The sequence below is a fragment of the Vigna angularis genome, chromosome 3, assembly GCF_016808095.1.
Source record: "Vigna angularis cultivar LongXiaoDou No.4 chromosome 3, ASM1680809v1, whole genome shotgun sequence".
Taxonomy (NCBI): Eukaryota; Viridiplantae; Streptophyta; class Magnoliopsida; order Fabales; family Fabaceae; genus Vigna; species Vigna angularis.
The window spans coordinates 42,264,784-42,291,862 of NC_068972.1; the positions used below are offsets into that span (position 1 = coordinate 42,264,784).

Sequence of the window (27,079 nt, forward strand, 5' to 3'; positions counted from 1 at the left end):
GAAATAAAAAATTTAAATAACATTGACTTGATATATTATTATTTGTACCAATTTTTATCTTTCTTCTTCTATATCACTTGGGATAAATGATGCTAAGAAGAAGAGATAAAATAAAATATATTATTAACATAGTTTTGGGTGTAGGTTCAAGTAATTATTACAAATACTTTAACAATTTTCTTCCAAAATCGTTCGGGTATCTGTCAAAGGCACTTCAATGCTTAAGTGAAGAAATTGATCAGAAGAATAGTTTTAAATGTACAGTAAATGCGATCACCTACCTCTTACTTTTAACCTATATTTATAGTTTTTGAAGTGAGTCTAAGATTAACAGAACCTTAACCACAGCACAACCTCAATCCATAACACTAATTAATACTTACATGTAAACCTACTTTTTAATATCTCTTTAGTGAGAATATTTTTGGGAATAGATCGTTCAACCTTTGCTCATAACATATTAAATAGATCTTAAATTTATTTTAGCTTCGTTTTGAGTATCTATTAAGTTTGATCGTTTATTCTTTTGACATGTTCTAACAGTGCAGAAAATTCTAATAGTTTTCTTTTTATAATATAAGTATTATGTATATTATATAGTATGCCAGTGACATGAATAAATTTGATGCCTTCCAATCATTAATTACAATTATTTAATTTTATATGGATATATAAATAAAAAATATAGTATATAACTATTTTTCATGGACACGTGTCGTAAACTTTAGGCGCAAACATCTATGACAGCATGGACTTCACATACACGCCATAAAGATCTCCATCTCTCCACTCTCACGCATCATTAGCTTTTCTTTTTCTCTTTAAAAATTATATAATTTTAATTTCTTTTGAAAAAAAAAGTAGCATGATTAATCAATCAGTTAATGAATGAATGAAGGTGGGTGTTTTTTCTTACAGTCAAGGGCTGAACGGTAACTTCACAGGCTCAGAGTTGAGGCAATCATTCGTACCACGCGTCGTTCGGTCGAGAAACCTTTCCGTGCACACTGGGTGCGGTTATCAAACTTCATCGTCCAAACGACTGGTGCCACGTCGGGAACACGTGGCCTGAGAATGTCCATGTCAGCAACCTTGACTCGTTATAAAATCCAATCCCACCAAGTCACCTAATCCAGAACAATTTCAAACACACAAAAAGAAAAAACTAAAAAAAATTATTAAAACCTTTCTTCTTCTTCACCGCCGGAGAATGAACACTCCGGCGACGCAAAGCTCCCCTTCGATAACCACTGCTCGTCTCTCCGACCACCGTCGCCACGTGTTTCATGAAAACCCTCACCTTGAAACCTTCACTCTCGTAGCCTAGAAGAAAAGAAAACCGTACATACACAATTACGAATTAAAATTTCTTTTTCTTTTTTTTTTCTTTTAACCTGTCCTCTCTCATGAAGAACACGCCCAATCCGTGACTTATTATTGACTGGTGTAGGAAGTTAGAAGGGTGAATGTGTGTTGAATAGGGTTTGGTTTTTTTTTTTTGGAGAAAAAAAATATTAGAAGCTCTGAAAAACAGAGTAGCAGAAGAAACGCATGGCTCCGATGAAGGTTCAACCGATTGCAATCGACATCGATTCCGAGAAGGTGAAGGACGCGGTGGTGGTTCGGAACGAGTCAGTGTTGAAGTCGCGTCTGAAACGGTTGTTCGTCTTTGACCGTCAGTTACCGAAGAACAACAAAGATGTAGCAACAGAGTTCGAACCGAGCTCGGTGTGCTTGGCGAAAATGGTGCAGAATTTCATGGAGGAACAACCTCCGGCACCGAAATGCGGTCGCAACCGCTGCAACTGCTTCAACGCAAATAGCTCCGACGAAGACGATTTCGATCTCTTTGGTGCACCGCCACCAGAATCATCCACTACCGACGCCGCTGAATCTCTCAAGGTGGATAATCAATCTCAATTATAGTCCAATTTTATTTTAATTTATCACAGTTTCTTTGATTTATGACAATTTTGATTTTGTGATGAGCAGACTTTGATCCCCTGCGCGAGTGTAGGCGAGAGGAACCTGTTAGCTGACGTGGCTAGAATCGTGGAGAAAAACGGCAAGTTGTTTAAGAGGAAAGACGATCTGATAAAGGTAGTCGCGGAAGCACTTTCCTCCGCTCTCGGTTACGATTCTTCCATCTGCAAATCGAAATGGGAGAAAACTTCGTCGTGTCCTGCTGGTACTGTTAATTTACTGTGAATTTCAATTTGAGTTTGGATTTGGAGTTGAATTTGAATTTGGCCGACTGAGTGTGTTTGCGTCTTTGGTTTAGGTGAATATGAATTCATAGATGCGATTGTGGAAGGTGAGAGGTTGATCGTGGATGTCGATTTTCGATCCGAGTTTGAGGTGGCGAGATCCACGGGAAGTTACAAGGCAATTCTTCAATCGCTGCCGTTCATCTTCGTTGGAAAATCTGAGAGACTGAAGCAGATCGTGGCGATTGTCTCCGAAGCGGCAAAGCAGAGTTTGAAGAAGAAAGGAATGCACGTTCCGCCCTGGAGGAAGCGCGATTACATGCTCGCAAAGTGGCTCTCTCCGTCTAGCGTTAGGGAGAAGCAACCCCCGTCCTCCTCCGTGCAAGTCGCCGTAGCTCCACCGGAAACAATGTACTCCGGTGATGCAGCGTCGAGGGAGAGCGATTGCGGTGAGTTGGAGCTGATCTTCAGCGAGTCACCGCCGAAGAACGAGACCGAGTCCGAGGCTGATTCCGGCAAGGAGAAGGCGGAGTCGCCATCACCTACCACGGCGTGGCAACCGCCAGCGGTGAAGCCGAAGAGCGTCGAGAGAGGGACCAAGGTGGTTACCGGATTGGCCTCTCTTCTCAAGGACAAACCATAGAATTTTTTTTTGTTATTTTTCTTTTTTTTTAGTTCCGAAATTAAAAAATTAAAATATAAAAGAGAAAATATCGGATGAGGCTCCCTTTTTTATGAAGTATTTTTGTTTCCCTTCTTTTGTTATCAAGGGAAAATTTGTAAGAAGTAACTTTTTGTTATTTTTTTTTTGGTTCGCACCATGTAAGTGTAAGAAGCTGCTGCCACAGCAATATCATCTGTAATAAAATCAAAAGCTGAAATTAAAATTTTTCTAAAGTTCATAAAACTGAAAAAGAAAAGAAAAACCACCTGAGGATGCATGCATGGCGCCGAGAGATTCTTTTGCTTCGATTTCCCAAATGTCAGTACTATGCTTCTGCTATGATCAGAATTTTCTTTCTTTCTTTATTATTTGTTTTGAACAGAAACCACTTTTTCTCTTTTTATTTTATTTTTTTAATTTTTCTGTGAGTGTTGGTTTTGGTTCATCATGATTGAGAAAGTGCAGAGAGAAGTTACAAGTTACACGACCCAGCAACTTTCAAAATTTTTTTGGCATCGTGCTACTACTCACAACGTTCTGGTCCCTTGAAAGGAGACAAGGAAGTATGAAACTTTGCTATCTTAAATTTTCTCATCTTTTCATGAACACTTGATTAAGGACTTCAACTAACTCCTCCTTTTTATTCTTCTAATTTTCTCTAATATCCATTGAACTCTGGAATGGATAAAGATGAAGAAGCATTGAATATGTGTAAACTACTGGTATCATAATTAATAATTATATTTTATGGATTAGATTATATAAAAATAATTTATAGTGACTGTGGAATGCTGAAAACGCAGGATGGAGCAGCAGAAGAAGGAAGAAGGGTCGTGGCATCTCGAATTTCGTGAGGATTAGGGAACTCGTGAAGAAATCAGATGAAGGAGAAGAGACAGAGAGGGTAAAATATTATTATTATTATTATTATTATTATTGCATTTGGTACGTTAAAAATAATTTTCTTTCTTCTTATTTATTTTATCTTAAAATCTTTTGGAGTACATCAAAAGCAAAAGAGGAAAAGTGAAAAAGTGAAAATCTCTGCTCCTTTCTCTCACCAAGCAATGCCCTTTAAATGAAACCTGACAGAATATGCCTAATTATTTCCGATACTGTTACTCATACATACTACAAGCCACTACCAACAAAAAATATAAATAAATACTATGTTTAATACCTTAAAATTTTAAAAAGTTTTTCAAATTTTTCAATAATTAAGAAATAGGAAAAATATATTTTGGAATTGTTTTTTGAATCCACAGTTTCTGTAAAAAAACAAAAAGAAAAGGAAACTCAGATTAGGTGAGCAGTTACTTTGACTAATGAAAAATTTGATTGTGGTCACTGTGACTTGACTTTGGGCACATATTAATCAGAAAGGAGAAATATATTTCTATATAGTAATAAAAAAGAAAGTATACAACAAGTTATAAAGATAGAGAATACAAAATATAAGATAACTCACATAAGATGGAGAATTTATCAATGTTATATCTTTCTATAAATTCAAAGAGTAATAACCAGTTATTATTTTGTAAATTATTATTTAATTTTCATAAGTTGAGATAACTTGTATGTTTATTTCTTTCTCTCATGATAGGATTAGGAATTTAGGAGACTCTTGTGAACTAAACATAAATAATTCACAATGATTGCAGTGGGCCCCAGTAATCCATTGCGATGCCCAACTGCAGTATATAATATTTGAAGAAAATAGGCATTTATTTATGATATTACTAATATTGTAAAACTCATTTATAAAGCGAGTGGGCCCATCACAAAGCTCTCCTGTCAGAGCAAAAAATAGGGTCCTTTTCCTTCTGCCTTCAAAACTTTTAAAAACAATAAACATCACCATTGAAAATTAAAAAAAAAAAAAATATTTTTTAAAGTTTGCAATAATAAATAGACATAAACTGATAAATAGGGTGATGAAAGCAACCCCACACCTAACCTCTAACATAAGAATGGGTTTTAATTTTTAGTTTAATGTTGGTTTGTTTGGTTGTAGCCCATTCGATAGAGAAAGGTTACTTAGGAAGTGGATTTTTGATTTTTTTACAACCCTTTGCCCAACCCACACGAAATATATACCACCCTTTCTTCTTTACTTTCTCTTAATTATTATGCAATTTTTTAATATTTTATACATCAAAATATATCTTTTTATTAATTTTAAATACTAAAAATATTTATTTATGGTACCTAACCTGGAGAAGAGTTTGGGAGAGAGAAGCAGTGGGAGTTTGAGGAAAAAGAAAACAAAGTGAAAAGCCTTTATCCTATGTTGATTTGACATGTCTCCTTTGTTCTCACAAGCTACTCTTTTCTTTCTTTATTGCCACTCATATCATCATATCATATCATAATATCATACCATATGGATGTGCATCCACTCTCACATCCATCATCCATAATGCATCTTCTCTTATCATATCTATCTATAATTATCATTATGAATCATTCTTTCAAATACACTTTTTATTATTCATTCTCACTATTTTATAATTTTTATTTTCAAAATCACACCCCAAATTTTGTTAAAATGGATTTCAACAATAATTTTGATACAACAAAATACAAGTAGGAAATGAGATTTACATTCATTTATTTATTTTAAAATAGTTTTATCTTTATTTTTATTATTAATTTTTATTTAAATTTCTTTAATATTTTACATTGAATTTATCTATGAAACAAGTATTTGAAAATATTTAATAATAAAGTGCATTGTATTAAAATTGGAAAAGTACATAATTAGTTTAGATCTAAAAGTAGTAAGTTAATTTGGTATTAAGAGTTTTCATACTTTAGCTTAAGCATAAACAAAACTTGGAATGAAGGGTTTGTACAAGTACAAAAGAAGAAGACATGTTCCAAAAAATTGCTTGTAAGAAGGGAATTCTTGTACATTAATTTATTGCGTGAAGCAAACACATTATCATACGAATCCAGATAACTAATTTATAAAAAATACGTTACTTACATCAAAGGCCGTACACAATTTCAGATAATTAATTTGTCAATATTGGTTGCTTACATCAAATACCGTAGACCTTAATTGGTGCTTACGTAATTGTTTATACATATCTTATTCTTAAATAATTTTTCCTTCATTATAAAGAATTAGCATATTGAAGTATTCTACTATAAAGACACATACAATTCATAAAGATTCCTGTTTAATTCATATAACTATTAACCAAATTTACATAAATTATTGAAATTGAATTTTTGTATTTCAATTTTTTTATCATATTTAAAAAAGTAATAGGATGATATTTATATACTAAAACTATTTATAAAAAATATATAATTTAATTTGTTTTCTTCTACATATTAAATATATGTAAATTTAAAGAGAAAAATACATCATCATAATCCATTGATGCAATAAAAGAAATCTTCACTATATAGATAAATTTTCATTTTAAATATTTAGTAAGAGATGGTAATTAATTCATGATAACATAATGAACTAAAAGGAAATTGCATTGTGATTAATTTATTTTCTTTCAAAAATAATATGTATTTTTATTTTTAAAAGTATAATATGAATAAAGTATATTTTATTGGTTAGAATTTTATGACTTATAATATTTTAAAAGATTATTCGATGCTCAAATTAATAAAAGAGTTTGACTTTTTTAGATAAGAAATAATTAATATGAATGAATGTGTATTTATTGGTGAAATACTATATGTATTTATATGGTTTATGAACAATGTGACTTATGCAATAAAATTAGTAATATCAAAATAAATATTGAGTATTATCGACAAATATAATGATTTATTGTATACACAACGAAATAATAATGATAATGTGACACTTTACCTGATTTATCAAATATTTTGTAAATATATAATATTAATAAATATTATGATGTAATCAGACTACAGATATTTGGCTACATATGTTGTTAATATATGAATATTTGCACCAACAAATATATTTTAGAATATTCTTTAACCGCTTTAAATTAGCAAAGTTGAATGTTTCTTGTTGGTCCATATGATTTAGCATAGTTTTTAGGACATGTATGTACATAAGCTCCCCGTCTCGGGAGTTTGATCATTGTGTGTGAAGTGCTTGTTGTGATTATGATTAGCCTTTTGGCCGACCAGTGGTTGACTTTTAGGGTTTTGCAAATGGGTCGACCATTAGGTCGAGTTGTAAGTAGTTTCTTTAACCATGCGAGTGGATTGACTAGACTTTGTTGTTGTCTTACCTTAGATGTCTCTATTGTATAAGTACTACTGACTTAGGTAGACTTTTGCTTGGTGTTGTCGACTTAAACGCACTTCATTTTGTGTTGCTGACTTAGGCAGGCTCTAGTGTTAGTCTAGGCAGACTTGTGCTTAATGTTGTTACTTTGGTTAGACTTTGTTGGGTGTTGTCGGCTTAGTAATGATCTGGTGCTTGTATTGCTTGGTTAATGATAATTTTATTGGTAAATGTAGAGCATTAATGAAGAGTTTTTCTAAAACATCACTTTGATTACCTTGAGGTGTAAAACATTCCTTCAATTAAATGGTTCTGATCGTGGCTAACAGGGCTACATCACAGTAGTTGAACTCAGAGAATGAAACATCAAAAGTTATTCATAGTTGGGAGGGAAATGATGCTTGACTAACATTCATTTCACTTTGAATTCTTTGCTTTTATACTTTGTTTCTTCATAATCTTTTTTGCACCTTTGGCATTTCTTTCCCCGCATGTTGTACATCTTCTTTGTTTGCTTATGTGAGTCGCCCTTGTTTCCTTTAAGCCTTTCTTTTCGTTCCTGCATTTGCTTCGATAATTGGTATGTCTTCATCTTCCTCCTCTGATATTGGTTATGGTTGTCGTCGCTCTATCTTGGAGAGAGATATCACTCCTATGAGTCCAATTCTCCTCCTCTTTTTGACGAGAGGGTTTCCTCAATGGATCCCCTTTCTGTCACCCCTCTTGTGATGGCTTCTCCTAGGGTCACCATGGTGGTTTTTAAAAGGTAGAAGAAGACAATAAAGAGTAGAAGGACATACCTTTGCAACGTGGATTGAGTAGCCTACACTAACGACCAAAAGGCACAATGGTTTCCCCATTAGGGATCTTATATATATCTGGATTCAAGACGAGGTGACCCTTTTATGTCTTTGAGTTTGTTAGCATTTGGATTTGATTTTGAAGGACCGCGACTAGGTTGGACTCGATTAATCACATGATTCTAAGCATGAATATTCGAAAAAGTGACAAGATTTGAGTGGACTGAAGAACTTTGATGTGTACTCCTAAAGATTGGGAAGCAAGAGAAAATTTATTTGCAAAAGACTTTACGATGTTGAAGTCATTAAGAAAGTTTGAAATATTTAAAGTAGGATACAATGAATATAAGTGAATGTGTATTTTCTGGTAAGATATTATATATATATATATATATATATATATATATATATATATATATATATATATATATATATATATATATATATATATATATATATATTTGTAGAGTTTATGAATTTTGTGATTCATATAATAAAATTAATAATATAAAAAAATATAAACTAATTTCGACAAATAAAATAACTTATCATATATAATAATTAACGATTTAATAGTGATATCGTGACACCTTATCTAATTTATCAAATATTAGTTAAATAGATTATAGGTTAGCGAAATTTTTGCTAGAATACTTGACTTAATATATTTGTGAGATTCTTTGTATAAATATTCTTTTTGAATTTTATTTTGAATTAATGTTGGACTTGAAAATATGACGTAATGAAGTATCAAAGTAAAATATCAAGTTGGTTGTTTTTATAAAAAATTGAAAAATTGGTTACTTTCAACAAAACTCTAAACATGTTATTATCAATGATGAAATTACAAGTTAAAATAATGTTATAACATTGAATTAAATTCCAAAATAATATAGTTACCAAATATTATTACACTTAAATTAAGCTACCAATTAACTTTCATTAGATAGAGAAAAATATGATTTAAACATTAAAATAATTGAACAAATTTAAATACGCATTTATATATGTTGAAATCTATTTTGAGTGGTACAAACTTTTCTACGTGTTTCAGTTTGTGTCAGACTATATGCTATTCATTGTTTAATTTAATTACAAATTAAAATAAGATTTAAATAAAAAGATATTTTGAATTTACTAATATATGATATATTGAATTTATTTAATAATATGTGGGGTATTTTAAAAATAATAAAAATTATATAACAAAAATATATTGAAATTATTATAATGATTTTACTATATTCAGCCAGAGATATTTTCTCCATGACTTGATTGACATAAGTATATGATCGAATAAAGTGCTCAGCAATAAAATCAAAAGCATATCTAAATTATTGGAGGGATGAATGGGTTAGTTGACTAAGTTAATAATACCATTATCTTGTAATGAATTTAAGGATTTTAGTTTTTGCTTTAATCATAAAATATTATAGAATCATTTACTTTTTATGCCTTGTTATATTTATTCATAAAATAATTATGTGTAAAAAGTTTAATTTTTAAGTCTACTCAAAAAAAATTTATTGGTTATTTTCTTTCTCTACTTTTTAAAATTTTTTTGTCTTTCAAATATGTTGTACACCTTCCATTCCAAGTATAACACTTGCTTATTGCCTTTTATCAAAAACTTCTCATAGAAATTAGAGAATTGAATAGTTTACATATAGATGGAATGTTTCTAATTAAGAATATCTTTCACAATGATAAGATATATAATAGCTTATTAACTATGTTATAAATTAATTTATAATTTATTACTACTTTTCTGTTTTAGTACACTTGTATATTATTCTTAATTTCTTTTTATTTATTATTATCTATTTTATATTTATAGATAGTGTTAACTATGTGCATTTTATAATATTTGATGGATTACTTTCTAATTTTTTTATATATTTTAAATTAAAAAGTTTAATATTATAAATTGAAGTTAGTAATATTTCATAATATGGTGTTATATGGAAATAACACACAATAAAAAAATTAAGAAAGGGATTTACTGCAATAATAGTTTAAATTTAAATTAAATTCTATCATTTTATTCAAATAAAATGAATTATTTAAATAAAAAATTGTATATACAACTTAAAAAAATATATAAAAAAAGTACTAAAAGTTTAAAAAAAAATTGAATCATACTTTATAAAAAGTAAATTTATAATTGTATAATAATACCAAATATTTTAAATGAATTTTATTTATACAATAAAACTCATTTAATTGTGTTTTCTTTACTTCAATAGTGCAAATGAAGTACAAAATTATATAAATGTAAACTATACAATAAATGTATTTGTTTATATGAATATATCTTCAGAGCTTAAAGATTCTCAAAATATATATAGTACACAAATTGTAATATAATAAAATTACAATAGTTGATGTGTACCATTTTCCACCAATGTTTGTAATAAAATATGATTTTATTAAGTATGATCATGATAATAACATAATTTTTTTTAATACAAACTTCTATTTCAATTTTAAAAAATTGATTTATGATTTTTTTTATAGAAGTTTAATAAATTGAACATTTTGTGGTTGGAATTTTAAGAAGCTTGTCCTATAAACAGTACCGAACAGGAAACAAAATTAACACTGTAGAAGACATCATATTATGTTGTTTTGGATGTCATGGTAATGTCTACAAAGCATTCATAATCTTAGGAACATAAACACACAGATCGGAGCCAACTTAACTTTTTGCATTATCCAAACAAAAAGTAAAAATACACGCTCTCAATCATCTTCCAAAAATCAACATTTCATGACCCCACACGCACAAAACCTTCTAATCAATGTTTAATGTATTATGACACATTAATTTTATATTATTAAAAATCACAATTTATTTATTTTATTTATTATTCATGCTTTCTTCCAAAATCTAAAATAAACATAAATTATTCAATATTAGTCCATATAATAAATTCAGATTATGCCATGAAATATTTAGTTTGTAGAAAACTGAAGTATTATGATAAAATTAAATAAGTTTTGATCATTGACTTGTATATTTGTGTATAATAGGAGTTCAATCTTTGTTAATAGAATATTTATCAAATTTTTAATAGTGTTGAAATTTTGAATTCACACATGGATAAAGTATTTATTACTAAGTCCAAGAAAAAACTATAACTAGTATAATTATATTTTCTTCAAATATAATTCATTCATATATATATAATCAACATGATTAACTGAACCAACAGTGGATGATGTTATGATTCGTTTACTATTATAAAACATTATTTTTGTGGGTTGAATTAGAATAATTTATGATTGGTCATTTTTTGTGGTATTTTAGAGCACAAGTTGCAACCTATTTTACCAATAAATATTACTGGAGAGTCACGACTCACTCGTATGCGACAAAACTGATGCCACATGGGAGAAAGAGACACTTTCCTTCATTTCAATGTCAATTATCAAGTTTCAAATTACACTCTTTAAATAATTTGTTAAGAAAAACTATTCACCAATTTTTTATTCACTTAAACAAAACCTTCAATTATCGCTAAATTTGATAGTTTATATCAGATTTGATCATAAAATGGGTTAAGTTTAAGTTTTCCAATTTCAATGTTTTACCATCACTTCAGTATTCTAGCACAGATACATCTGCTAAGCACTAAATGAATAAATAGAATTACATTTATCAAACAATTAAATCTATATAATAATTCAGTTTAATCAATAGTTTCAAACTTTTATCTACTCCAAGAAATGTTTGGCTTGTAACTTAATCAAGTAGAGTAAAATCAGCAATATTTTTTTTTTCAAAAGCCAAAATTTTAATGTTGACTTGGACCATTTTCCATCATTAATGCATAGTCTACTTTCTTTTGTACATGAACTTGTTCTCTCTTATTGATAGGTTTTTGTTAATCCATTGATTTTGAAGCTAAATCACAATTCCAAAGGACAAGAGAAGGAGCAGTTTTATGAGGAAAACCACCACTGTCATGTAAACTCAGCCAATGAGCAGCATCTGGTGATTCAAAGATTGCTTTCAAAATTAACAGAAAAAAAGGAAAAAAAAAAAAACATAGAAGGGTGAAAAAGAAAAGTAAGGTGTTGCTTTCAATTTAATTATCAATTAGGTGAAATGGGGTCCTCTAAATTTTACTTATTGCTACCATATGAGGTATGGCTATCTCTCTGCTACCATTGGTTCATTGGATATTCTTATGTGTGTAGTTAGTGTGGTGAAGCAGTACAATCAACATCATCAGGAAAATAACATAAGATTCATTAACTTATTCACCAGAGAACAGCTTGCATCACTGCTTTAGGAAAAGTATATATATTATGTATCACAGGAATCAGAAACATCCAGGGAAAAAAATAAAATTGAAGTACAGAACAAAAAAAAAACTAAATTTGTCTCAGGAATTAGGATCACTAGGATCTAGAGATTCTGCATATAATGCTTTTCCATTTCATGGTCTGCTGCTCCAGTGGAGGAATCCTAGAAGCCTGTGGCATAATCCCAATACAGTAAATGACATTTTGAGATGAGCAGAGAGAAAAAACAAATAAAGGGTGTTAGAAAATGAAAAGCCTTTCACTGCTTTTAAGTTATTACTTTATACATATTTGTACAAGACCAGTGTGGTGTGTTTGTGTGACATAGTGCTAGTGCATCTGTTTTGCTTGTCTCTTTGCACTGCCTTTACCCTTTACCATGTTTGCCATCATGAAATCACCATTATCTTTTCTTTTCTCCTCAGGTTGTAATTTTCTCTTCCAGTATCTCAAATTAAACACTAGTAGCAGTTAGATAAGTTGAACTATTCTCACATCACCTAATAAAGATAATTCTCAATTTACAAAATACATCATGACTCATGCTCTAAGGGGAGATGATGATTATCTTGTTATCACATTGTAATGGTTTAGGCCTATTCATTACCCTTTTACTGGTTTTGTTTGGTTGAAGGGAAATCTAATTTCTGCTACTGCAAAATGCCAAAGCAGAAGTTGTATGACATAAAGATGGAGTAGAATTACTCTGCAGCTCCTATTATGTTACGTTTTATGGTTACCTTTTCGGACACTGACACTGTCCAGTGTTGCTGAGATTTTTTATAAGATTACAAAGGTTGAGTGCCCCACCTTACTCACTATTAACCGAAACTAATCCACAAAATTGGCTACCTGTGTTCTTATTTGTCACCATAGTTGGACATCATCTTATGGTGGGGTTCTTTATTTTTCTTCTAACATTATGCCCCCCTTGAAATGATAAAAAAATAAAACATGAAATGTATAATTTGACTATGCAGAAATGGTATTGGTTCACTTCTCTCTATCAGATAATGCTATGTTGTGTGGGTTGGTTGATCCAATTATTCAACATTAAACTGACATTGAAGAAAAGTTCTAGATGGGTTGAATTTCCTTGGAAAGACCAGTAGTTGAGAGAGATTAAATTTCAAACTTTAAAATCGACATTTATTATTGTTTCTGTGACCGAAAGCGATGTAACAAACGTGGAATCAACCTTAGATACCATGTTCTCTACGTTGTTGAGCTTTAAGGTGTTTTCTTTCAGCTTTTTCTTATTCTTTTTTCTTTGGTTTTACAAAAAGAGAAAATCCCTTCACCAATTGTTTAAAAATTAAGAGTATGGGTAAAAAATTACCATGAAATTATTCTTGACATTGATACCCCTCAAATCAAACTAAAAAGCCTAAAGCAGATACAGATAAGAACCACACAGATGTCAACTACCCTTATAATATTAATTGAAATCTGTTAACAGGAAAAGTATAGGGATATGTATGAAGTAACATTATTATTAGATCAACCAATGCTACAAGACATGGAGGGTCAAGGAAAGTAGCTTTTGGAAAAATAGTAATCAACATTAGATGCTACGAAAAGCATAAGTTATACATGTATATCAACTGGCCCATCCACTAGCTGGCAGAGATAACTATGTTCTGAATAATTTTGGCAGTTTCATGATTAACAACAACATAGCCATAATGCATCAATACATAGTATTTAGCTATTTTGTGATCAGCAGCACACAAAAGTGGTCCTCATTATTGCTAAAAACAAGCTCATCCATCATCTTTTAATTTTCCTCATCTACTCCTGGATTTACCAACAAATCATGGTAACATTGGAACAAACACTGACAAGGTCTATGATTTGGATGAATAATTATATGGAATCTATAACTATACAGCCATAAGTAGAAGCCCTACACATGGAGCCAGAGATTTGATGTTAATATACTGTTTTTGTTCTGTTGGATTCATAGAACTATAGCTCACACCTGACCTTGTAACCTAGCTGACATTAAGACTGTGTATATATTTTGGCATTTCTGTGCAAACAATCAAATGCATGGTGTGCACAACCAGCTATCAATCATATCAAAGAATATTGCAGATGCAAGATTCTCACCAAAACCAACTGATATCAAATTACCACCAACTCTTGGGGAGAGCAACATTAAACAAAGTTCACCAAAATATAAAAAAATACCTTCTCATCTTCTAACCAAAACAGCAATTGGTTGAAACTTCAAGTACCTAAAATGAAGCAAAAAAACAAACCAAGTAGGTCCTGTATGATGAAACACCATAGAAAAACCTTAAAATATCTTGATGAGGATTCCTTGATTGGTTCAACCACTTTCATGGTTTTTGAAACCTTGAGTTGGGAAGAGTCATTTCCCCCATACTCCTATCTAACTCAAACCAAACCCCTTAGTACAATAATATTAATTTTTACATGACATTGTGTCCAAGCTTTCAATTAAGACTAAAATAATGTGTAAAAATTTATACTGTAACATTAGTAATTTGATCCAAGTTATTTTAAATGCTGTTATTTTAGAAATGGAGTAGTAAAGTGTACCAAATAATTATTGATGATAAAAAAGACAAAAATAAAAAATCATGATAAAATGTTTTGTCTTCTTTTTATTGTAAGACTCTCTCGAAACTTCATAAAAAAATATTTTACACAAACTACTATTATTGTATGTACAATAGAAAAATTATTGAACTATCCATTATTAGTTTGGTGGGATTAATGTATTACAGGTAGGTCCTATTCACTCATGTAAATCTTGAATTTTTTGGAAATTTTAATTTTTGGAACTTTATTTATTTTAGGATTTATATTATTTATGGTCCTTTATGTAAAGAAGGTAAAGAAAGCCCAAAAGGGTTGTACTTAGAAGCCCAGAAACCTATTTGGGTAAGACTATTTCTTCTCTCACCCCATTTTTTCTTCATATTCCTCCATGGGGTTGTTGGAATGTCTAAATTATCCAAGTTTTAGAATTTATAATGTATTTTTATATTGGGTGTTATAAAAACATATTCTAAATTGTGTAATTCAGAAAATTATTTCATATTGCATATTCAAAAATGTATTCTAAATTGTAAATTATGGAATTTGGAATTTTATTTTGAATTATATAATGTAAAAAAACTATTTTTTAATTTAAAAATAAATTCCAAATTATGTGAATTAGAACAAGTTTTCGGATTATACTACTCTGAATTTACATTAATTATGCTAATCTTCAGGTTGAGGTTGCACTTTTTGTCAAAGAATCTATTTGTTTATTCTTTGTTATTCATGTAAAATCTAACCTAATGTATCAAGTTTTTAAAAATGTATTTGGATTAAATTTAATGAATTATATAAATAAGTAGATCAATAATAAATTCATCCTATTTTTTTTTCATAATTAATGACTGTCTAATTAACATTTTATGTATTAAAAGTCAATCCAACAAATATTTTCTGTTTTTTAGTTTATGAAAAATCGTTTCTTATATAGTACTTTTAAAATCACATAGAACTAGATGTAAGACCCTAGGAAATCAGCACTGCAAAGTATATGTCAAATCACAATTATTGCACACCACGTCACTGCTCAGGGTAATTAAAAACCCACTAAGCACTGCATGCACGAGTGCCACTTGTCACGTTAGAAGCTGCTGAAATCAGAAGTGGGAGTGCAGGTGTCAGCAGAGGAGACGCTCGTTCGTTTGGGCGTGGAATTAACAAAACTGAGTTTTTGAAAAACTCTCTCTCACCTGCACGCACTCTTCTTCTTCCTCAGAACTCAACTCTTCATTTTCTCCACCCTCTCTCTAGAAACCTTCACCTTCTCTCTACTGTAACTCATCACCTTCTTCTCCGATCACGTTTCAGAACCGTAGAAACGTTCCTGGAGACGTGAGCGTCATTCTGGACCGAACAGAATTGGGATCTGAGCTGGTAAGTCCTCGTCTCTAACTGTTCGTCCATTTGGTTTCATGCGAACCCTAGTTCTGGTTGCATGCATGGGTTATAGGTCTGAGTTGTTTCTGATTTCTGGTGTTTTAGATTAAGTGGAAGTTGTTGAGCGAAACCTGAGGGTAGAACGCTGTTAGAGGACGAACTAAACCTTGCTTTTTGGAGTACACTGCTATCCAGGTAAGGGAAGCTTAATAATTTAATTTATACTTGGATGTTGTGTGCAAGCATGATAGGAATTGAATGTATGAGATGTATGCTGTTTGAGTATGCCTGAACGATCGCTGTTATGCATGAATGAATATGGTATGTGCTGGTTGATACGTATGAATTGGAAAATGGATGATTATTGTATAGTATGAGTTGATAATATGAATTCTATAAAGTATGTAAAATTAAATGATGAATCTGAAATTATAAGATTGTGAATCGTATGAGAAATGCTGAGTTAGAATAGATGAAAAATCTGAATATGATAATCCTTACTATGATAAAATACGTTCGTCATCGTACGGTCTTAAACCGTTCGGTTTCTAGTCAATTGCCTAAAAAGGGAATTCTTTTATTTGAAAAGAGTTCCGATCGAGAACGAGCGTCCCGTGAAATACTACGTTGAGCGTTCGGCTCAGCCTAGTGGTAATCTTGTAATTTAAATTAAGTTATAATGTATTATCCCTTATATTTATAAATTTGTAGCGCTCGGTCTTACACTGAGCGTTCGTCCTAATTAGCACTCGGTCTTATGTCAAGCGTTCGCTCTAATTAATTATTGGTCTTATATCTAGCGTTCGTCCTAAGAAGTGTTCGGTCTTATACCGAACTCTCGTCCGTACCTTTTATTTTGGAACATACATAAATAGCGTTCGTCCAAATTATTATTAAATGTATATCATCGCGTTCGGTCATTGACTGGCAGTCGATCCCTTTAAACGAATTGTTCTCAGTATAATTAAATAATTGTCTTGTTGTATCTTTATCCATTTGAATTTGGTCTAGAATCTTTGTACCTAAATTATTCTGAACATTTATGTTATATTTCTAAGAGTCGGTTCATTCAACTGATTCGAGTAGCAGTCACGTTCGCCATATGAGTATTTGTTGACTTATTCGGTTTGACAACGAGTCTTCTAAATCTAGTCTTTAGCGTTCGTCTTCGTTCTTCAGAAGTATGAACGTTCGTTATTTTACCCTTTTAAAATTAAAGATAGAAATGATGATAAATTATAAGATGTTGAAGTGTGAACACTATATTGAATGATTATACGATTATGGAATTTGAACGAGCGTTCCAGGGAGGAACGACTCTTATATATATTGAATATTAAATTTGGTAAAGTATGACTGTGGATAAGTTAAGACTCGTTGTCCATCCTGATGTTCCGTGAATATTATCCTCATGTAGAGGGAGTATGTCATGTGTGGGAACGGCAGGAGGTCCTTAGTCCATAAGTTAACATGGGCGACGTAAGAACGGACTGACCTCGAGTGGCAGCTGTTTGGTGTATCCCAGTTACTACATCACTCGGGTGCAAGGACGCTTGTAACTACACAGATTCATACAGTCCGGACGGTCGGTCTAGAATATATATATATATATTTCGGATGATGTTATATGTTGAGTTATGTGCTTGTATGAATTGAAATGTTAGTGTATATGTTGATGTATGAATTAAATTACTTAAGCTTACCCTTTCGTTTTCCTTGTGTTGTCTATTGTCTATGTACGTTCGTCATGTCTTTGCAATGATCATCCGTGTGGATGTGAGCAGATGGAGGTGCGTCCCTTGAAGAGATGCTAGAAGAAGAAAATTTGGAAGACGCTAATCTGGTGGAAGTAGAAGTTAAAGCCGAGCCTTAGAGCGCTCGCGTGTTTTTCTTTTATTAGTCTGTTAGTTTTATTATAGACGTTCGGTCAAGGTTTTGTAAGACCGTTCGTCTCTGAACTCCTGTCTTTGTGCGTTCGCTTATTTATGTATTTTAAGCCGTTCGGCTTTTTGACCCTCGTTAGTAATATAAAGACTGCACTGTTTTACTGGTTTAATGTAATTAATTCTGATTATGGTAATTACTGTATTTTGGGATGTTACACTAGATATGAAAAATATGCGAATACCATGATTATAAGTAATAATCGATTTTTTAAAAAGATAAAGATATATATATATATATATATATATATATATATATATATATATATATATATATATATATATATATATATATATATATATATATATATATATTATTCTCATACGTCTATGATATAAATTTTCATTTTAAATTATTAAAATACAGTTAATTTTATGAATAATTTAAATATTTTATTTAAATTTTTGTTATTAGTTTGGAAATTTGTTTTTTTTAAAACATATATTTAATATTTTTTATTTTTTTCATGTAATTATTTGATCTTTATTGAATTATTAGTTAATAATATTGATGTATATTTACATAGTTATATTTGTTTTTAATATTAAATATTTAATAAAATTATATATTTTGTTATTTTTTTTCATAAAATAATTATTTAATTAATATTTAATATTAAATATTTTTTTGCCATCCCCATAAGACCAATTCGTGACATAAAAGAAGAAAAACTCTACGGAAATGTAATCTGAGCCTTTCTCTTAATATGGGTATGTTAGGAATAAAAATATAGATGGAGGTATATTTATAAACATTGGAGGTATACATTATAGCTTTTTACGAAAATATCTCGGCCTTCCCTGCTCCAGGGATCCAAAAAGAAGCCCAACTAAGGTACTAAGCAAAACAGTTCGAAATCGCACCGCAAACCCGAAAATCCCTAGAGTGAGAGCGATGCAGAAGAGGGAACAGGGTAAGTCCGGTGGATCCGCCGGAGGTGGGGCGGCGCCACCGGCCAAGAGGGGCCGTCCCTTCGGAAGCGGTAGCAGCGGTGCCTCTGCATCGGCTTCCGCCGCCGATTCGGCAGCTCCGTCAACCCTTCTTGGTCCTTCTCTTCACGTTCACAACTCCTTTGCCGGTTAGTTCACAGCTTCTTCCCATTCCATGACTCTTTATACTCATAATTGGCTCTACATTTTCTCTTTAAAAATTGTATTTTGTTTTATTGTGTCTGAATTTACACAAGACACGCACTCTTGCACTAATAATCATATTTTGAATTTCAATAAACAATTTTTTTATTGTTAATGACATGAATAGCCACTTAATTTGATGTTTCAATTCGAGGAACTATATTATTCGCATAATAGCGTAGAACACTGCAAGTCCACTTTGTTGCTAGGGTATGCTGTGTAAGGATAACATCGGTTTCTCAAGTATCTGGGAGCATTCTTTTTTTGCAACTTGCAGTGTTTTAATTTTTTCTTTTTTGAACCCTTTTTTGTTTATATTTCTCTTGCAGATCAGAACAATAAAAGAATTGTTTTAGCTCTTCAAAGTGGTCTGAAGAGTGAGCTGACCTGGGCTCTGAATACTCTTACTCTGCTCTCATTCAAAGAAAAGGATGACATGCGAAAGGATGCAACTCCCCTTGCGAAAATTCCTGGCTTGCTTGATGCACTCCTTCAAGTTGTATGTGCCACCAATCTTGTTTTGAATTTTATGAAAATGTTCATAGATAGAAATTTTTTTTGGTCCCTGTATGTTGTTGTTAAAATTATTACCCTTATAATATTTTATACGGTCCTGTTGTAACTTGAAACAGATAGATGATTGGCGGGATATAGCACTCCCAAAAGAATTGGCCAAGTCAACAAGAGTCAGAACATTAGGTGCTAGTTCTGTTGTAACAGGATTTGGGAATGAATATCAGGCGTTGGGCTCGACTAGCGCTCTCCACCGCCCCGGGTAAATTTGTTCTTCTTGAATATGATCTTTGATTTTCAGTTTTTAATTTTTCAATTAATTGTATGTTTTCCTTTTGGAGATGGGGTGGTAAGAGAATGAATTTCATTGTAGGATGATTCTCTTTGTGCAGTGTTGGATCAGGCTCTGCTGGTACAGAATCAACACAGCACAGTGGTGTGACAAAATCTCGTTTTACAGAGTTATGGCTTGATGAAGATGGTCTGTTTAATTTAGATGATGAAGGGCGATCAGAAAAACAGCAATGTGCTGTTGCTGCTTCAAATATCATCAGGAACTTCTCTTTCATGCCAGATAATGAAGTTATAATGGCCCAACATCGTCATTGTTTGGAAACGGCCTTCCAATGCATAGAAGATCATCTTGTAGGTGAGGATACCTGCTTGTTATAAACTATTATCTTTTTAGGTTTAAAGTTATAAACTATTATCTTTTGTTATAAACTGTTATAAACTATCCATCTGGCTTCCACTTTTTTGGTTTCTGATCCTAATATTTTTCTCATTTGGTTTAGGTCCCTATCATTATGTATCGTTTCTTATATTCTTTGAAACACTTTGGTAGTGCTCTTTGATTGTTATACAAATAAAAAAAAAGAGCAGGGAATCATCTCTTTATTCTTTACTGTAAAACAAAAGATGGTGGACTAATTATCGGTTAATGAAAAAGCTCGATGCAAAAAAAAAATGCATGTTGGGTTTTGGAAACAATTTTTTCAGTAATTTTGGTTTTGATTTCTGTAGTTTTTATTCATCACTCGTAAATGGTCCTTATGTTTCATGTTGGACAGGTCCCTATAGTTTATTGTTAATATATTAGTCCTTGAGGTACTAAACCCTTAGTAGTGTGGGTGATTATGGATGTGACTATGATATTGATGGTTAAATGATTCTGTATAGTATATGCATACGTTGACCAATAAAAGCACTAGTACTACCATATCCTTCATTGCTTTTGGAACTTCTGGAAACATGGACTAATCCATTTGGCTTAAAAATGAGCAAAGACATTGGCTGGTTTCGTGTGGAGTTTAAGGTATCATTGTGTAACAAATCCTATCATTCCCTGTCCTCATAACAATACCAACCTTTGAATTAGACTTTTATAAATCAGTTTAATGTCAAATTCTGTTTTCCAAACATCTTAAAACTGTTTGGAAAACTATGTAAAACAAAAGGAAGAATCTGATTTTTGTTGGTTTCTAGAAACTCTGTAAATCTGTGATGAATTTTTTTTCCCTCTTTTAATCACCATTATGTGCTGCCCTATCACGAGAAGAGTTTGTTCACTGTTTTATTATAATCCAAATGTTCATAATGTTGATAGAGGATGATGAACTTGTCACAAATGCTCTGGAGACAATTGTTAACTTAGCTCCCCTGCTCGATCTTCGAATATTTAGCTCATCCAAACCATCATTTATTAAAATAACGTAAGTGAGTGATCTATCTTGAATATAACGTTTGCGCACTATTGTAATTCTCTTTTGCTGATTGCTAAATTGTTGTATTACTTACAGAGAAAAACGGGCAGTTCAGGCTATCATGGGGATGTTGGAATCTGCAGTCAAAGCCTGGCATTGTGCTGCCGCTGAATTACTTGGGCGTTTGATTATTAATCCTGACAATGAACCTTTCTTGCTGCCATTTTTTCCGCAGGTTAAACTTTATTTTATGCGTGTGATGTTGCTTGTTAGTTTGCTGCATGTTCCAAAAAAATATAATCAAGATTGGTTTATTTCTGCAGATACACAAGCGCTTAATTGATCTCATCAGCATGCCGGCATTGGATGCACAGGCAGCTGCTATAGGTGCACTCTATAACCTTGCAGAAGTTAATATGGACTGCAGGTTGAAGATTGCTAACGAGAGATGGTGAACCCCTTATTCCATTTTTTTTAGAACACTAACATATTTTGATTCTGAGAAAAGGTAAATTATATCAGTAATTTTCTTTAAATAACACTCATCAAGATCCCTCAAACACAGGGCTATTGATCGGTTGCTTAAAGTGATAAAGACACCGCATCCGGTTCCAGAAGTTTGCCGGAAAGCTGCCATGATATTGGAAAGCCTAGTTTCTGAACCGCAGAACAGAAGTTTGCTGCTAGCCTATGAGAATGCGTTTGCTGAGATACTTTTCACTGATGGAAGATATTCTGATACATTTGCAAGGATATTGTATGAACTAACATCTAGACCAAATAACAAAGTGGCAACGGCTCGTGGCATATGGGGTATGTAAACGCCAAACCTTGATACGGTATTCATTAGTGATTAGTTCTACATATAGTTTTGCTACTTGGACAGCTTTTTGGATGACTGGTTCGTTTGAAGATTCAAATTATATATGTACATGTCTTCTCTCTAGGATTGTACAATACCTCGTGTGTATTAAGTTGTAATGTTAATGTACTCCAGCTGTATGATGACAAATCCTTTTACTTTCTATTTTTTCTTCAGTTTAAGACCCTTGTGAAGATTAGAAATTTCATTTTAGATGTATTGGCTGGAAAATGCCCGATTCGTAGAATGAGAAATGGTCTCCCTCATGGAATTTTTTCATAACTATGTTCATATCTGATCAGTTTATTAGGTCAAAATTCAAAACGCATCCGGGATTAACCACATATCATACATGCAGTACAATATTCAATTACAAGAAAAAAAGAAAAATAGCCATTGGTTCTACAACGAAGTTGAAACAAGAAACCCAGAGTTCTACTCTCCCTCACATTGTTGCCATGTTCCTATTAGGTGTCGTCTTCACCATGCTGAAAATGTATCCTGTTGTCATAATTTGTTCTCATAATAGTTCATAAAACATCAACGAAGCGACAAGCTTTGTTTCATATTTATAGCTCCAGTTCTAAGAATCTTTTCCCAACCACCATCTTGAAAAAAACTTCTTCTACTTAGCTTTCTTCCCATTCATTGACAAACTAGGTTAGAGAGTGATAGATCCAAAACTAGTGCCCACACTCATCACTTTGTCGTTTCTTTGCCCAAATCATAAGTTTTTGCTTTTCTTATGTAGCAACAATCATGGATGACGATTTCTATTAAAAACTCTCGAAATGTATTCAACCAGAGTAGTTAGAATGGTAAGAATTGTACGATTTGAATTGTAATTTGTTTCAAAAATCTTCTTTAATGGTACATATCATCATATAAACAGTTTTATAGTTAAAATTGTAGCTTGAATACAATCCATAACACGCGTACAGTGAACAAAACGAAAAATAGAAAAAAAGAAAATCCTTTTTTTGACATTATAAAATTCTTTACTTATCCCCTTCGTTTTTGAAATGAAAAGTTTACGTACTTGAATACTCATTCTGATCCAATATTTCTAGAGGATGCTTCTCATTGCAAATAAAAAAACACGATTTTTCCGTTTTGTACATATAAAATGATACGGATAGTTATTAACAAAAATATAAATATCAATATTTTATAAACAATAGAAAGTATTGATGATAATAAAAAACAACAGTTATTTGACATCTTTCTTTTTTAAGCAATTCAAATGACTTTATCTACATATATTAAATGTTATTTAACCAATGTTTTATGAACATATTTATTATAGGTTATTTTGTCCACCTTAAATAAGTGTTTTGTTCTCTATTTTATGGCACGAGTTCACTGGGTTTATATGGCTGTATCGTACTACACGCAACAATTAAAACCCCACTTTATTAGTGTGGTTGGATGTACAATTATAAAATTTAGTTGAGATCATCATAATTTCAGAAATTTTGTTTAGATAATTAATTTTCTTAAAAATATTTTCGTTTGTATCAAGATTTTTTTATACATGCATGTACAACGAAAAGTCTAAGCACACCATTTTTGAAAATGAAAACCCACCATAAATGGAAAAATTGTCATAATAATTAAATGTCTCTATTTACATTTAGGAGAATTAAATTGACTGATTGAATTACATTAAGACAATGATCTTTTCCGTGATGTATAAGAAACTTTGAGTAGCTTCACCCAAAAAAGGAAAAAAAAAAAACTCGTGACTTTATTTCCAACTAAAACATCCAAGAACAATGGGTGCCATATTTCCTTTTAACAGTTAGTCACTTAGAATAATTTTTTTAATACATCTATTTATTTTATAACATGATATAGTCGAACTTTATCGTTTCTACTAAAACCTAATTTTGAGTATTAACTTTGAAAATAACATTAAGAAACTTAATATAATATCGAACACAGATGTTAGTAATCATGCAGGTCATTCTGTTAGAGAAATCCTTATCAGAAAAATAATGAAATCTATGTTGAATCAGAGAATAGCTGCATGCAAAGTCTTTATAACTTGAACACACTGTTACAAGAGCAAAGACACAGGCAAAGTTACAGGGAGTGGTAATAATCTTGTGTGCTGTTTTTTCACATCTCCTAAGCTCAGCTATAACATTAAAAATGAACAAGTCTGTTTAGTTCAGTAAAAGAAAAAGGATGTTTTTGATTCAGGAAGCATTAATGGGTGCCACTTTAGGGACATGAACAGGAAAGTCATGAATCTCATCGATCCAAGGATTCTTCTCCTTTGCTGGATCGATGGTTCTCAAAGCCCTCCAAACAGCACTGTTGCACTTGAAACCTGAACCAAATGCAATCTGCCAAGTTCTGTCACCCTTTTTTATCCTCCCTTTGCTTTCAGTGTAGGACAACTCATACCACAAGGAACTGCTAGAAGTGTTTCCAAACCTGTATAGGGTCATTCTAGAAGGTTCCATGTGCCACTCACTTAGGTCAAGGTTCTTCTCCAGCTCATCCAACACTGCCCTACCTCCAGCATGGATGCAAAAGTGGTCAAATGCCAGCTTGAAATCAGGGATGTAGGGCTTTATCTTCATCTTCAAGACTTTCCTAGCGACCAAGGTGGCAAAGAAAAGGAGCTGTTCTGACATGGGAAGCACCAGGGGTCCCAGTGTTGTAATGTTGGTCTTTAGGGCCTCTCCTGCCACTGCCATCAAGTCCTTTGAGAGTGCCACACCTATTCTCTTTGTCTCATCCTCTTCTTGGAACACACACCCATACGACTTGTCATCTGCTCCCTTGTGAGTCCTCACCGTGTGGACCAGTTGGTATTTCGCCCGCCTCCGGTCGCCGGAGCGGTTCGAGAGGAGTATCGCCGCTCCTCCCATTCTGAACAGACAGTTTGACACCAGCATTGATCGGTTGTTTCCAAAATACCAGTTCAGAGTTATGTTCTCCATGCTCACCACCAAGGCATAAGAGTTTGGATGAACCTAAAATTTATCAATATCAAAACTGTCTCTGCTAAACATTAAATGCTTTGTGAAATATATATATATATATATATATATATATATATATATATATATATATATATATATATATATATATATATATATATATATATATATATATATGTGTGTATATAAACCTGGAGGAGCTGTTTGGCAAGGTCAATGGAGATAAGACCAGCACTGCAACCCATGCCACCGAGATTATAACTGAGGATATTCCCTCTGAGCTTGTAGTGATTGACAATCATGGCAGAGAGGGAAGGTGTGGGATTGAACAAGCTGCAATTCACGACCAGAATCCCAATATCCTTAGCCTTGACCCCAGTCTTTTCCAGCAGCTGGTCAATGGCTCCAAACATCACCTCCTCGGCCTCCTTCCTAGCCGCAGCCATGCAAGGTTTTGGTGGCAAACTCAAGATTGCTGGGGGCAGATAAGTCTTCTGTCCCAAACCAGACCTCTCTAGAATCTTCTTCTGAAAGGACAAGTTCTCCTCCGAGAATGTCCCTGTGAGAGCAGACTTCTCGACGAAAGTCTCCCTTGTGCACGTGCAATCGACGTGAGGCTTGTAGCATGCAAAATCCATGAGATACACACCCCTTGGTCGGGTCATGAAGTAAAGGGTAGCAAGGAAGACCATGAGGCTTGAACAGACAGTGACTGAGAGAAGGTTGAACTTGAGATTCTCCCAGAGTTGGAGAAAGTCGTTGATGGAAAGGGTTGACAGATGAACTGAGGCTACGACAAGAAGGGGTATGAGCAAAAGGTACATAGCATTGGAGATGACATAGTGGTAGCCTAGCTTCACGTACTTGAGCCTCACAGATAGCAGAAAGTTTGGAAGTTTATTCCTTCCTTTTGCTGATTCAACATTAACAGTTCCCGAATTTGGGTTCTCCTTCTTCTGATCTGCCATGAAGGGAAGAAAAATTAAAAGTAGTGACAGAATAGTTTATAGAAAGTTGTTGTGAGAAAAATGTAAAAGAAAAGAGAAAAGGGAGAGAAATATGAATGTGGTGCAAGAAAATGTGGAAGATGAGAAGGTTTTAAAGAATGTAAGTGGGAAAGGAGAGATGGGTAGTGGATACAACTACCCCAACGAACTTTTAATTGAGAACATGCACTGGCATTCAATTTGCCAACTGGGAAAATAATGCGTATTTTCTATCTTCAAAAATCATAATATATATAAGAAGAAAGATTCATTAAATTATACAAGAAAATAAAAAGTATGGTTTTTAATGTTTCTATATTAGTATTGGAAATACAAGTGTTAGTCTAGGTTTTTTTTCACTTGTATGGTGCATTTTTCTAGCTAAAATACCATAATAGATACAAGGTTTCGGGGTAAGTCGTGAGCTAACCAAACGTCTTCGTAATAAGTTAACTAAAACGTCGTTTACACTAATGAAAAAATGCTTTTGAAATAATATGTTTCGATTTCAGAAAAAAAATAAGTCTTTCCAAACGTACTCACAATTTTTTATTTTTTTTATAATTATAGGTATTGGTTATTTAAATAATTTAGACTTATTTGTAGGTTAGGGTTAAAATTTCACAAATTGTATACTCGTATCAAAGTTTTTCCAATTGCATCATTGTATCACTCCTCCTCCCGTGTAAGAGTCACTCTTCTCCCATCTTTGTCACCAAACGCGAATCACATTGTCTTTTTCATTGTTACTCATCTACTCTCATTTTTCCTTACTCGTTTTTAACATGAATTATGTCGTCGCGTCATCACTGCGAGCCTC

The 27,079-nt window shown here is 32.3% G+C and overlaps 3 protein-coding genes and 1 long non-coding RNA gene across 4 annotated transcripts; 3 read left to right on the forward strand and 1 right to left on the reverse strand.

Moving 5' to 3' along the window:
• Window positions 1–1,133: 1,133 nt before the first annotated feature.
• Window positions 1,134–3,096, forward strand: LOC108324946 (uncharacterized). Its single transcript, XM_017557902.2, has 3 exons — window positions 1,134–1,902; window positions 1,993–2,188; window positions 2,282–3,096. Exons 1-3 carry the CDS (start codon window positions 1,552–1,554, stop codon window positions 2,848–2,850), a joined length of 1,116 nt encoding a protein of 371 aa, XP_017413391.2. The 5' UTR covers window positions 1,134–1,551; the 3' UTR covers window positions 2,851–3,096.
• Window positions 3,097–3,442: 346 nt separating this feature from the next.
• LOC128195888 (uncharacterized) lies at window positions 3,443–3,912 on the forward strand. The gene is made up of 2 exons (XR_008247696.1): window positions 3,443–3,593; window positions 3,675–3,912. It is a non-coding gene; the product is annotated as an uncharacterized LOC128195888 (long non-coding RNA).
• A 15,038-nt stretch (window positions 3,913–18,950) lies between these two features.
• On the forward strand, window positions 18,951–22,469 carry LOC108324096 (armadillo repeat-containing protein LFR). Its single transcript, XM_017556916.2, has 8 exons — window positions 18,951–19,186; window positions 19,571–19,740; window positions 19,874–20,016; window positions 20,147–20,403; window positions 21,361–21,466; window positions 21,554–21,692; window positions 21,781–21,908; window positions 22,023–22,469. Exons 1-8 carry the CDS (start codon window positions 19,003–19,005, stop codon window positions 22,276–22,278), a joined length of 1,383 nt encoding a protein of 460 aa, XP_017412405.1. The 5' UTR covers window positions 18,951–19,002; the 3' UTR covers window positions 22,279–22,469.
• A 1,859-nt stretch (window positions 22,470–24,328) lies between these two features.
• Window positions 24,329–26,354, reverse strand: LOC108324980 (3-ketoacyl-CoA synthase 11). Its single transcript, XM_017557946.2, has 2 exons — window positions 25,465–26,354; window positions 24,329–25,306 (listed from the first exon to the last, which is right to left on the reverse strand). The coding sequence occupies exons 1-2, from the start codon at window positions 26,239–26,241 to the stop codon at window positions 24,521–24,523; spliced, it is 1,563 nt and encodes a 520-aa protein (XP_017413435.1). The 5' UTR covers window positions 26,242–26,354; the 3' UTR covers window positions 24,329–24,520.
• Window positions 26,355–27,079: the final 725 nt, after the last annotated feature.